Below are 14546 nucleotides of genomic sequence, written 5' to 3'. Positions count from 1 at the left end.
GTACATTCCTGTTATCGGCATCGTACTCCAGGCTTAATTATGTTCTTAACTCAATCCCATCCTGTCAAAAATATGTTCTTGTGAACCTAAATATAATGTCCTACTTTTCGCAACTTGCATTGACCATGAGAAATATCCAATATCAGCACACACACACATACACACACACACACACACACACACACACAAGTACGGTACTATAGTCTGATAATAAAAAAACCCGTTTGTTTGTATATAAAAAAAAAACACCGATTTGAATAATAGAAACTTTTAATGTGATAAAATGTGCAAGGAACTTTAGTCAATTCATTCACTGATTTATAGTTTCTAACCTGACTCTGAGTAGAGTGGCCGTAACACCGTCATATTATGCGCGTCTCATGCTTAAAGGAAGTTTTTAGTGTAATAGACGGACATGCTCTGATCCATTTCCAGTTTCTGGACAAGTCCATTTTCAGCAAAGGGTGTATCAGCACTACAGATGTACATGCATTAAGTCGTCTGCTTCTGATACTTACAATGTCGAAGCAAGAAAAGGAAGATAATGACAACTACTATATTCATTAAAGGATATGCAACTAACTACCTAAAACGGACACAATTTTGCCTGATGAATGAACATAAAATGTAAGTGTCTGCTAAGTCCTAACCACTAATTTTCTTTGTTATAGTGACACAAAGAATGTTTCAAGTTACAAATGACTGCTGCCTACCTCCAACGGAACATATGTCAAGTTACAACTGACTGCTGACTACCTCCAACGGAACATATGTCAAGTTACAACCGATTGCTGACTACCTCCAAAGGAACGTATGTGTCAAGTAATATAGTAGATGAGATCGAAATAGTGTTGCTACATTATAAAGAACAATAATAATACATTTGTTTAATTATTGTTGTATTTACACAGAAAAACATCATTCTTTTGGTCAATGGGGCGGTACAATAAACTTTATAACACACATTGTTTACTTCGCCTCTCTGGAAAGCCTTTAGGAAGCTGAATCGTGTGTTGTCTGTTTTCCGTTGTTTGTTTAATGTTAACTTTGTTACATTTTTCTTTCTCGTCCTTATTCATATCCATTCAATAATTCGATAGCCTTTGTGAAATAAAATGTACGCATCCATCATAGTTGTCCCGACATTTAACAAAATCCATAAACTATGTGATTCACCTTCACTTGAATATCTCAAAAATTCTGTACTATATTTATCTGATTAATAAGTGGTAATAATAAATTTGAACATAGGAAAGGATATCGTATTTCTTATCAATGATTGTTCCTTTAATTACACTAATGCATGCACAAACTTAAGCAAGACTATATTATTTACGTATTTCTTATCAATGACTGTTCCTTTAATTACACTATTACATGCCCAAACTTAAGCAAGACTATGTTATTTACGTATTTCTTAGGTCTGTCTTCTTATATGCTGTGTACTTACTCTTCTCCACCAGTCACGCCTGTCATGGAGCTTTTCCACTAATCAGCATAGATATGAACATAATGTTATTATTTTCATTTTTTATTATCTGCTACCCTATGTAGAGTTAGGAAATAAATAATCGTTATTAATAAATATTTAACAATTATAGTAAATGTAACTTTAGGAAGAAAAAAAACTATTTTTAAACGGTAATTATTATTTTATATCAAATGGTAAAGTCACTAATATTTATTCTACAGCCTTGACTTACTAAGGAACTGATCTCTGAATAGAATATAATTGATAAACGAATGCTGGGAAAATGCTGGACGAACGATGTCTATTTAGACATTTTATTAAAATGGAATGTGACAACACAATTGAATAAAAAGTTTAAGTAAATTTGTATTCTCTTATCACAATCATTGAAAACATATGCTTGACAAATATTTAAGCTATGAGTAATCATTTTCTTTTGTTGTATCCAAATCAAGTATTAAACGAGAAATTATGACATTTTCTTTGTATAGTCCACGATTATTTAAAACATTTTATACTACATTTCCAAGCAATTACCAAATGATCGTAATTGACAAATTCTGAACTACTAGATAGATGAATGGTAAACGATTGGATAATAAAAAGTAAAGGTCGGGATGGTCGACTGGAATGCAAATGCAGAAACATTCAAATACTGCATTTTACAAAACATATTCATGATCTGATCTATATCTGTTATTACACAAATTGCTCTTATACATGTTATCACAATAAAGTTCTCAAATGATACATATATGTAACCGGTGAGGATTTCATTTGAATCTATGACCATATAATCTCTAACTACCCGATTTGTGCTTTATAACTTCCGTGTGCTAGCTAATTCAACAGATGATATGATACAGTGACGATAGCCCAGACAGTACTGATATCATCGGCGTCAGCAGGAGTTTGTACCTCATGATGTCCTGGTACTTGTTATCTCGGCAAAGGAGATGATAAAGTGTTGATAACCAGACAGGACTGCATTTATATAATCTACCCTGTCCCACGTTATCCGGGCGTACTTTTTGTGCACAGCGTGCTCTTTTGATCAGCAGCTAATATTTTTTTCACCACGAGTGGCGTATACGAATTTTTACAAATATATCCTGTTCATTTTATTTTGATTTATATGTATATTTCAATACATTTTATCAAGAATCAACACCAGGAGGAAGTTGCCGTAGATAAGTTGATGGAGAGACGGACTCTTAATCGAAGTTTAGTGAGTGTGGTACCCACCCAATTTGCTCCGATATAGCTGCCTCTTTTGGCCCTTGAGAAAGACACTTAGCTGTAAGTTCCTAGGTATTTAATACAGTTAAAAAAGTGCTGAAAAGTGATGTTCAAGGTAACAAAATAAATCCAAAGTAACGAAAGCAAGATTGGTACCCGAATATAATATATTATCCTGGATTAGTTACATAACTGTGGGAGTAGAAGTTCATTGTGAGGTTTATATATTTGTAGCCGTATTTTAACTTTATTTCAAAAAAATACTGAAGTATTATTAAGAATAATTTGACAGCACTTTTCAGATAAACCTGTCACTATGTGACGTAAAAGAGTTGCAAAGTAGTACTCTACATTAGGAACAGGAGTTGTTCTACCTGTACGGTTTTAGCAGCATCAATGTAATAAGCTATCCACCTAAACGTACTATCAAAATCAAACAAGAAAAATAAAGTTGTTGATTCTATATATATTTATTGATTTCATTTGTGCCTGATGTCCCCAGTACTGAATTAAATATTCAACCAAGTGTCACGATAAAGTATATCTGAAAATATAGTTGCTACGCAACATAGATATTAATATTGTGTTGTTTCCCGGGTGCAGTTTTATATTAAATCCCGCACGCGAGGTGTTAAGTTTAAACATATTTGATTCCCAGTATTGCTCAAGGCAAAGGGATTGAACTAGAGTTCCACCAGTCTAGATAGATCCTTCCCACAAAATACACAAAAACACACTGATAAATTAATGTAGCACATATGAAGTCAGTATCAGCGAGAGATATATGAATCTAAGGCGAGATATCAGGTAAAATGTAGTGTGATAATGAGGCAGAAAGCAAATACATGCATATGCATACCAGCCATATTGAAATACATTTGTAGCTCTATCGGAATCAAGAACATCCATTCCTATAGGTGTAATAAGAACATATGGTTCTTAGACTCGTATCAAACGTTCTTAGTATGATACCTGATCTGCAGTTATAGGGCATGTACATTTATAGTGCCCTTACGATATCTTACAAATTGATTGCACCTTCTGTGAATGATCTTGACTAAACGTTTATTTGAATAAAAGTTGCGAGGGTCGTTTGGAGCTGAGAGTGACTGCAAGAACAGATCAAAAATGGTCTTTGAGTGTTATATAGTCTTTATTCTAAATATAAAAAACAATTAATCTTTAAAACAGAGCAGTTATTTCAAACCCTGGCGTGAATAAAATAGGTTCTTCCTGTCAGTGAAATAGCATAAAGTCACTTAATCTTTTCTATCAATTTGTTTCTTTAAAATATATTGGAACTTCAACACAGCTTGATTTACACAGTTCCATGACATACGTTTTGTCGGAATAAAATAAATATTTGTATCTTATAGACTATTAAAAGGCCCTTTAAAATTAAAGCTATTTCGAAGTTTATTCCAAAGTCCATCATTTCTAACAACGTCATTGCCGAAATCAGATGTATTACGATGAACCGTTTGAATTAAATGGTTTTACGCGTTTGCCTACATTGCTTTAAATATTGGCAACCACATTTTATATCAAAGCATGGCACATAGTTTAAGCTACATACATCAAGTTTATGAGGGCAATGTGTTAAAGCCACATGCACAAACATTCTAACAAAAACTCCAAATTGTTATCATTCGTTAATTTACTGTAAAAGATTATAAAATGTACAATAAACACAAAATATACTTAATTCAAGGAAAATTATATTTTTGTACAATTAAAGCATTAAACTCGACCGAGAAACAAAGCCAGAACAAACATATACGGGATATTTTAAGTTTCAAAAAATCAATTTCTAAAATAGTCCGAAAATCAAGGACTTAAATCGGATAACCTTTCTCTCTTTTGCTACCGTCGAGTGAGAAATCAGTATCGGATCTAGAAGTCATGCCTTGTCTTACTGAGCTGGATTGTTCTTTGTATAATATTATATAAATTTTCCAATTTCGTGCACAAGTTGATAATTCGAACGCGATCTTTTAACTTGCCTTCGTGAGTTCTTATTTTGGGTCCGCAACTTACATAAGCCAAGCGCATTAGTAATTTGCAGAGTGCGTACGTTATGAAACTGAAACAAATAAATTGATTTATTTCTTCGCGCACGTGTTTTAATTTATGTGCGTTACATATGTTTTACGTACTAGAACTGTTGATTTTATGCGCCATTTATTACTCGACCTAACCCATATTTTCCAGAAAGTTATTTTCAGAAAAGCATGAAATATTCAGGTCCTTATCTGCATTTAAATCAGTTTGATTACGCACAAAATAAGCGGATCAAGTGAATTAAAAGCGGATCAAGTGAATTAATAACGCAAAACTAGTTTCATGATTATCCATTCATTCAGCAATGTGCGATGTCACATGGGCAACCAGTTAGTGAGGATCATATCACGTTAGACTCAAACCACGAGTTATATTTGCATTTTCTTCTATACAGATAACACTTATAGAATTACCAGTCGCGAGACCATAATTCGGGTGAAGCTTTGCAACCTTGGGTCAGGCATTTGACTTGCCAAGCTATATAAGTAGATATAACCCAGTTTACTTAAACAATCAGATACCTGTGGACCCGTCGATTGAAGTCAATGCATATGACTAGAGATACAATAATACACTGGAAGCATCAAAGGACTGCATTTCCTTCTATTTTTGGGCTGTTTGTAAGGTAATGATTAATTTGTTGTCAATAGCCTTTAGATTGAACGTGAGGCTACATTTTCATCTGATATTTCTTAAAGTATACTATTGAACGCATTGTACCAATCACCTTAACTAAATTTGATCTAAATGAAAAATACGACCTTACCATTATAGGATCGTCAATAGTACAGCCATTTATTAGCATTGCATCCGACATAAAACTTCCTCTAATATCTCTCCAAGTAATTACATTTTTATCATTTTGTTGTTTTTTTATTGTTATTATTATTATTATTATTATTATTAAGAGCTATGATGAAAAGTACAAACAAAGTGAAACTTGATAATATTCGGGAAAGCTAGAGATTTTATATGGGTGAAATCAGTTTTCATTCACTTATGCCTACAACTGACAAATGAAATAAGTATTATTTCGTGTGTCCTATGAATCTCATCTTGTTTTGTAAGGCCCAAAATATACACATGTATCGTAACAATAACAACTATTTTAGTGACCCTAATATTCAAACGGTATGTTTAAATTTGAATATGCTGAAATCAAACCTTAAATTTAGTTAAATATATTTGTGTCACAGATTATGTTTAAACCTTATAACAAAAAGTTGGATCTTTGCTATATTTTAGCCAAACATTTGCTTAAAACATTCTCATTTTTAGCAGACTGGTTTCAGTCCAGAAATAGACGTATTGTTGTCTCATGTTCCGTTTGTCTTTGGTACTTAACGGCACTCAAATACTTGGTAAGTTAGATCTTGCTGAGGAAATTGGAGTAAAGTGCTTTACTCAGAGGCACAACACGGTAACCGACCTGATTTGATCTGGCCTCAATTCGAACCCGCAACTATCTGGAGTCAGGAACGCCTACCACGAGTCATCGATATCTATAAAAAATATATGTATGTATGTATATATATATATATATATATATATATATATATATATATATATATATATATATATATATATATATAAGGTATAATATCTATCAATATCATGACCGATTGAATTTGATCACCAGTGATGTCAACGCCAGTTCCACCATAATTAACTGAATTAACAAGGTCATCTGTGTTAATAAAGCTGCTCATATCTATTCGAACATAGTTATATTTACTTAAACGTCAGCAAATTTTATATTCGCGAAAATTTCTTACACATAACAAAATGAACGATTGCATATGATAGACGACTTATGTCACGTGTCTCACCATCCTTAGTCAGGCGTAAGAAATCTACGTACATCCGGTTCATCTACATCTTGGTGTTCATCGCCTCTGCAATGTCAAACGTTCTAAACTGCACCTTTTAATTGTCGTTTCTTTGTTTTAGAAAGATAAGATATATTTGCACGTCCCTCTGATGATCAGTAGAGAAATGTTAATTAACCAAAAGCCTGACAAGGAGAGTTAAAATATGGTCTCTCGCACAGCTCTCCTCTTGGCGTTGTTATTATCGAATCTTTTTGTCAGGCGTAGTTTGTAAGAGTGCAGGGAACAAATTATGGTCGGAACGTTCTGCGATTCAGAGAACGAAAGTTGTTGTAATTCTTGCTTATACTAAAGCAGATGGTGATAAAGTGCAAATACGTTTAAAATTGTCAAGTCACATAAAATGTAGTCAATAAAATGTTGGTACTGAAAGTCTATAAACCAAAGAAAACAATGAAATCATTTAAAAGGAGAAATATCTAATTGTATGTTTTAAGTTACACTTTGCAAGACGGCATCTACACTTTCTACATTTTGTACAGACGTGGTGGAATATCTTCTGAATTAGTTTTATAGTGACTTTCGTTTATGTTTGAACCATTAATATGCAGTACTTTGGTGGGTGGGACAAATACTGTAGAATCGAAACAAGTTTTTAGTAGGTCATTTAATGTGAATACTACGCCTTTGCTGATCTCCACATTCAAAACGAAGGTATATCGTGCAATAGACGAATAAACAATAAAACTTTGTAACGTTAGTGTGTTTTAATTGGACGTGTTTCGACGATTTGCCATTGCAAGTTCAGGTCCAAGAGTTATGAAAAAGATCGAACAAACAGTAGATTTAACGGCACATTAGCACAATATAGGATATGTTGTGTCGACTCGGGATAAACGCGAATATGAAGAACAAGATACAATACACAGAATAAAGATGTTAATATTACCTACACTCCATAAAGCATATGCTTGACATTTGTTCTATAAACCGTATTCCCTCACAAGTCCAAAATCTTCTTCAATGGTAAATCAACTGCTGTCTTACTGAGTGGGCGTCGACATGCTTGGCATGTATGTATACTACTGTCTGTTGACACTGGTATGATCTGAGCTCATGTTTTTCATAGACTTGAAATTACGGATACTTGGTGATTTGACTCTGATCCCCCCACTCTTAATGGTATCTCTTAATTCAACAATACCCAAACAATAATTCAACGCAAAGACAATGATCATTATAGTTAATTCGACCTACTGCTTCAAAGACTTTCGCAGCTTGACTCCTATATACCTTGGCAATTTTCCGTTTTTACATTTAATAAACGCTATCTTTCATGCATTCAGAACTGACTGTCTTAGAGATGCATGCTCTTTTTTCAGTGAGCTCTATGATGGCAACTGAAACAGATGAAACTGTTTTGAAGTGTAATGACACTTTTCCTTCTTTGTTCGACTTGAAAATTCCTCAACAACCGAACAAGGAGTATTTGACGTCCTTAAGAGAAAAAATCTCTCAAGAAATGAAGAAATCGGGATTTGAAACGGACGCTGAATGGGAAGCAGCTTATAACTTACTATCGTTCATTCACTGGCTAATGGGCGAAGAGGAAGAAGCAATGAAATATACTGAGGAAGTTTTAGTGAGGAATAGTGAAAATGTTATCGCTCTTGCAAATCAGATGTGGATGTACCGAAAGAAAGGAAACAAGGGGGCTGCTGGAGTAATGGATAAACTTAAAGTATTAGGAAGCAGACGAAACCTTGTGAACAGGGCAAAATTTGAACAAGCTTTTACGTATTCTCGTTTTGGTCCCAAATTCTATAAATATTCCATTGATTTGTTCCAGGACATTATTTCAGATGAAGGGACAGACGTGGAAAATATGTTTCTCTCAAAATTTGGTCTTGCACTATTACTGAAAAGGCAATTCAATGTGTATAACATCTTTTGTTTTGAACATCTTTCAGACTTTGAGAACTTAGCAAATCGCGCAATAGAAGTTCTTTATGACGTGGCAAAGAATGCTAATATTGACAGATATAGAGCAAAAGGATGGGCGATGCTGGGGGAAATCATTGGGTTGTTGCAATATCACAAAAATACAGACTTAAATCTCCAACACATTCTTCCGACAAATATCAAAAACATGACACAGAGAGATTTCTTTGAAAAGGCATACAGTATTTGCAACGATGATGTATATGTTCTCGAACGGTTTGGCAAACAGGCAAGATATTGGAAAGATTACAGGAAGTCTGAGATGCTACTAAGAAGAAGCCTTGAAATTCGGAAAACTGCCTTTGCTCACCATCAGTTGGCGATAACGTTGAGGTCTGTCCTGAATAGTTCTATCGCCTCATCAAGACGGACCGGCAGAAGAAGTACAGAGGAACAATCATACAAACACGCCATACCCGAGGAATACCGAACAGTACAATTCATCGTCGCTCCAAAGCAAGTGTTACCTTATACATGCGATAACAGAACAGCTGAAATTTTGAGTCACTTGGAAAAGTCTCTTGAGTGCAGTACATCTAATATCCAGGCGATGTTTGATAAAGGCCTTCTGTTTCGAAGCCTTCGTTGGTATGATAAGGCAATTGAAGTATTTGCACAGGCAGCAAAAGAAAAAGAGTGCGCACCATTGCAAAAGGTGAAATGTCTTGAGCAGCACGCACTTTGTCTCATTCACCTTGCATCAACAAAACCAGGTGGAAGATCTAATATGGGGCCCATTAGGTCATTATATGAGACTGCAAAAAATCTCATAATTGAAGTACTGCAAAAGTCGGCGTACATAGCTACAAGTGTACCCTTGATATCGAAGACAAGGTTCCCATCCATCAAGGAGATGCTTATGAAGAAAAAGCAAAAAGGAGGATTCTATGCTACAAAGACAATAGAGGAACGTGATCATCTGTACGAGTTTGTGGGTGAATATGGTCAGGTTTTGCCTTTTTATCAAGAAATATCTGAGATGAGAGAAGAAGATGCGAATGACCGCGAAATCATGTTTACAAAAGCAGAGAATTATTTAAGGAAAAGAGATTTCTCCAACAGCATCCTTTTATTGGATCTAATGGAAGTATCAAGTTCTCGGCTTGAAGGTGAAAACAGAAAACTGTACTTTCAAGCCTACCTAGAAGGTGCCTTGAATGCTTTAAAAACAAGTGAAGTTGATCAAGAGACAGTAAAAATGAGATTTAAAAGAACAGTTCAGTTCTGTTCCAAGAGGAACTTTGAGAGTTTTGGCGACAGACATGAATATGACATCAACATTCAGTCATCGGAATCTTTAAAGAAAGAGTCCTCCGTTATACACCAGATCTTCGCAGATATGTGTAGACTGTCTATTTCACTGAATAACATGGAAAGTATACCTAAGAGGTTGGAAATAAATGCAACTGCTTCAATAATGGAACAGAGTTGCCTGAATGTCTTCGTTTTGAACGAGGAGGTTGTTTCTAGCGACTACATCAGTATGGCCCTGAACTTGAATCTTCAGGAAGGATTTGGACCTGGCATAATATCCATATGTCTAGGCCAAGTAAATGTTCCAGCAGAGCTGCAGCAGTTTCCAGTGTTTCATCAGCCACAAAATCTACTCATTTCCAAGCTGAACAAGAACGAAAAACATCAATGGATTAGAGAGTTCTTCTGGAAGTCCGTAGAACAGACTTTTTAAAATAAATCATTTAACAAATAATCATTTCAGGAAGCTATTAAATAATACTACATTATAAATAGCAATAATAATACATTCGTTTAATTATTGTTGTATTTATATATAAAAATTACTAATTGGTTAATTCCGCGGTACAATAAACTTTATAAGCCACACTGTTCACTTCGCCTCTCTGGAATGTCTTTAAGAGGCTAAATCGTTTGTTGTCTGTTTTCCTTTCTTTCCTTTATTTTAACTTTGTTATTTTTTCATTCTCCTCCTTGTTCATATTCATTCAATAATTTGATAGCCTTTGTGAAACAAACTGTACGCATCCATCATAGTTGTTCCGACATTTAACAAAATCCATAAACTATATGATTCACCGTCACTTGACTATCTAATAAGTCTGTACAATATTTATCTGATCAATAAATGGCAATAGTTAATTTGAACATTAGAAAGGATATCTTATTTCTTATCAATGACTGTACCTTTGATTACATGCACTAACTTAAGCAAGACTATGTTGTTTATGTATTAATTACGTCTGTCTTCTTAAATGTTGTGTACTTATTCCTCTCCACCACAGCCACGCCTGTCTATGGAGCTATTCTGCTAATCAGCATAGAGATGAACTTAAGGTTATTATTTTCATTTTTTATCATCGGTTACCCTATGTAGAGTCAGGAAATAACTAATCGTTATTAAAAATATTTAACAACTATATAGTAAATGTAACTTTAGAAGGAAAAAAATATTATTTTAGACAGTAATTATTATTTTATATCAAATGGTAAAGCTATTAATATATATTCTACAGTTTTGAACTATTAAGGAACTGATATCTGAAAAGAATGTAAATGGTAAACGACTGCTGATAAAAGGCAGGACGAACGTATGCTATGGTAGACATATTGTTGAATTGAAATATGACAACACAATTGAATATACAATATTTGAAGTAAATTGGTATTCTCTTATCACAATCATTGAAAACCTATCATTGACAAATATTTAAACTATGAGTAATCATTTTCTTCTGTTGTATCCAATCAAGTATTAAACGAGAAATTATGACATTTTCTTTGTATAGTCCACGATTGTTTAAAACATGTTATGCTACATTTCCAAACAATTACCAAATGATGGTAATTGACAAATTCTGAACTACTAGATAGATGAATGGTAAACGATTGGATGATAGAAAGTAAATGTCGGGGTGGTCGACTGGAATTCAAATGCAGAAACATTCAAATATTGCATTTCACAAAACATATTCATCATCTGCATCTATATATGTTATTACACAATTGTTCTTAGTCATGTTATTACAATGAAGCTCTCAAATGATATATATATATCGGTGAGGATTTCATTTGAATAAATGTTTTTTTTATAAAACCTTGGAAAGTTTTAACTGTATAAAGCTATATTAACTGTCATATAGAGTCACGTTTTGATTCTTTGTTCACTGCCGACAATGAAAGGTAGCATGGTGAAATTGCACATATTTTATCTATTCCTAACCACATATGAGAAAGGAAATTGGACTTTTTGTATATTGGAAGGCCTATCATGTTTAATAGTATTCATTCAAGAAAAGAGAAGCAAACAACCAGCCATGGTTTTGATTGATGCAACAGCCAGTGTAATCTCCCCTGCCATAGTATTCATCAAGTAGACTTGAAAATACTTATACGAATTCACGCGGCAATTGTGAACCCAATAGAGAAACAAAAGTGTTTCAATTCACTTTGAACGTGGTACGATATATGTTGGAGATCTGAAACCTGTACATTTGTAAATAAGCAAAGGATTCCCAATTGGAGATATATTTTTTGTTGGTTGTAGACCAATATTTCAGACACCTGACCTCAGCCTGAGAAGAAAAGCAAACATACAGTGCTGCCCAAACATAAGCAGCTATCTGGCTAAATAATTTGTTTTCATTTATGCGAGTACACTTTTGAATGGTGACAGTATGATCAATAAATAGTCGTTAAGCTTGATTTTAACCTCTCAGTTGAAAATTCTGTACATTTACGTAAGGAATTAACTGAAGATTGCAGCAGGTAATAATTCACTTAGAAAAAAAAGGATTTTTTAGTGGTAAAATAATTAAATTACAGGAATATCACAATGAACAATTTCTACAATGTTTGATACGAACAGTTAAAGTTCCATGGGTAATCCAAGGTAATAAAAACATTTAGAGGTTCGTTCCATGGTTCAAGAGATACAGTCTATCTTCTAGATCACTTAGCAGACTGTCGTAATAAGTGTGGCACAAAACGCAAGCTTGCCACGAATATCATTGGTTATTCGCGGCTGCCTTATATTGCTCATTACCTTCGTCCTTTCAAAGCTTGCTTGCAGCAGATGCGAAAATGCAGCCTGGCAAAACTGGTGTCGAATATCGGACCCCAGCTGCGAACAACTTTGACTATGATAGTTATATCATCATCTTGGATGAAAATCTGAAATTCCCTGGGACTCTCTCAATTAATCCTAATAGATGGTATTAAGAGTTCATACCTATATAAGTACAATCTGTGATAAGAGTAAAGGAATCCATTTGAAAACAATAGATGTGTAAGTACTTATATTTGTATTTTAATGTCATTTAGAAATAGGAAGGATTCTAGTTTGACCGATATGGTGCCAACGTAAGCGAAAACTCACTTATTATTAAGTACTGATGGTTATTTCTGAACCAAGCAGTGTTATGGCCTTTTTTAAGTTGCGTTTCGCTTCGCAAAATTTCAAGTGGGGATTTGTTATAGCCAAATTATGCCAGTAAGCAATACTGATGCATTATACATTTTCATTAGTGTGCATTAGTGGAAAAACTGCTATTGATATCAGAGTGATTTAAATATAACGGTGACATGCAAAAGGTTGTTAACCATATTTAGTTCACTTCGCCAAATGTATATTTTTCTTAGTGATATTTCCGCAAGTCGTTATCAATATATATATATATATATATATATATATATATATATATATATATATATATATATATATATATATATATATATATATATATATGTGTGTGTGTGTGTGTGTGTGTGTGTATGTGTGTGTGTGTGTGTGTGTGTCCACATCTTAATGCTTAATTAAATACCTACTGTAAGTAGAAAATAATTCGTGCTGGTAATGTATTAAAGGTGTTGCACAATAGCATATGTTTCTCTCTCTCTTTCTCTCTCTGTCTCGGGCTCTGCGTCCCTCTATGTCTCAGTTTCTTCCTCATGCCGTAGTAACAAAACTACATGCAAGAGTTCACACACACACACACACTCCGTCAATACTCATTAGTAGTAAATAAGGATAGTATAGCCTCAATGGGAATTAGCATTACAGACCCCCCCCCCCCCCGGGAACATATAGCCTCAAGGGAAATTTAACATGGAGAGAAAATCGTGGGAACATATAGCCTCAAGGGAATTTAACATGGAGAAAAATCGTGGGACGATATAGCCTCAAGGGAATTGAACATGGAGAAAAATCGTGGGACGATATAGCCTCAAGAGGAATTGAACATGGGAATAGGGACTGTATAGCGTCAAAGGATTTTAAACAGGGTGGGACTGTATAGCGTCAAGGGAAATTGAACATGGGATTTTTTTTTTAAAAAAAATTTAAAAAAGGGGTAGGCAATTGAAAGTCATTCTCTTTTCGAGAAATGTGGGTGGCCCTGAAAAGGGCCTTTGGGTTTATGTTAATATTAACATAGATGGCATCTGTCACATCTTCTTCTTCTTCTTAAACTCCTTCTAACTGCAGGTCCATACACAAGTACCCTCTTGAGACATCCTTGTCTTTCTATGTAAACTCTTCTCATCCATAGACTAGTATCTGTCCTATCAACAACAGTCCACTTGGACCTGACATACATGAGCATGTCCGTCCTAAACATCATTGAAGACACAAGGGTGGATGATTCGACTGTGGTCCACATCGTGAGGCGACGAGAACAGGTGAATCAATGCAGTGAACTGCGCTTATTTATAGGTAGAGGAAGGATTGAAACGGATTGAGTTCATTCACCAATCCGAACACGCGTTACAAAATTCAGTCAGCCCGCATCCAATCCGAAGAGAGCAGTCTGTGACGTCACGTGGTCTATATAGATTCGCTAGCGCCTGTGTGCAGTCAATCTATGCGACAGTGATTCAACATGACGGAAACTCAGAAAACGATCCATTGGGGTGCACCAGCAGTGGAGACCGCCCAAGGGAACCCGGACTTACTTTCAGAAGAGGAGAATTGG

The 14546-nt window shown here is 34.6% G+C and overlaps 1 protein-coding gene across 1 annotated transcript; it reads left to right on the top strand.

Moving 5' to 3' along the window:
- Window positions 1-5257: 5257 nt before the first annotated feature.
- LOC149777828 (uncharacterized) lies at window positions 5258-13205 on the top strand. Its single transcript, XM_089938267.1, has 2 exons — window positions 5258-5396; window positions 7983-13205. Exon 2 carries the CDS (start codon window positions 7991-7993, stop codon window positions 10286-10288), a length of 2298 nt encoding a protein of 765 aa, XP_089794393.1. The 5' UTR covers window positions 5258-5396; window positions 7983-7990; the 3' UTR covers window positions 10289-13205.
- Window positions 13206-14546: the final 1341 nt, after the last annotated feature.

The sequence above is a fragment of the Sinohyriopsis cumingii genome, chromosome 17 (genome assembly GCF_028554795.1).
Source record: "Sinohyriopsis cumingii isolate HCF-2022 chromosome 17, ASM2855479v2, whole genome shotgun sequence".
Classification (NCBI taxonomy): domain Eukaryota; kingdom Metazoa; phylum Mollusca; class Bivalvia; order Unionida; family Unionidae; genus Sinohyriopsis; species Sinohyriopsis cumingii.
Note: the sequence above shows the minus strand (reverse complement) of the source record. Positions and strands in the feature narration are given on the sequence as shown.

Bases quoted from the DNA above. Each gene is read 5' to 3' on its own strand.
- LOC149777828 (XM_089938267.1), top strand. From the start codon at position 7,991: ATGATGGCAACTGAAACAGATGAAACTGTTTTGAAGTGTAATGACACT.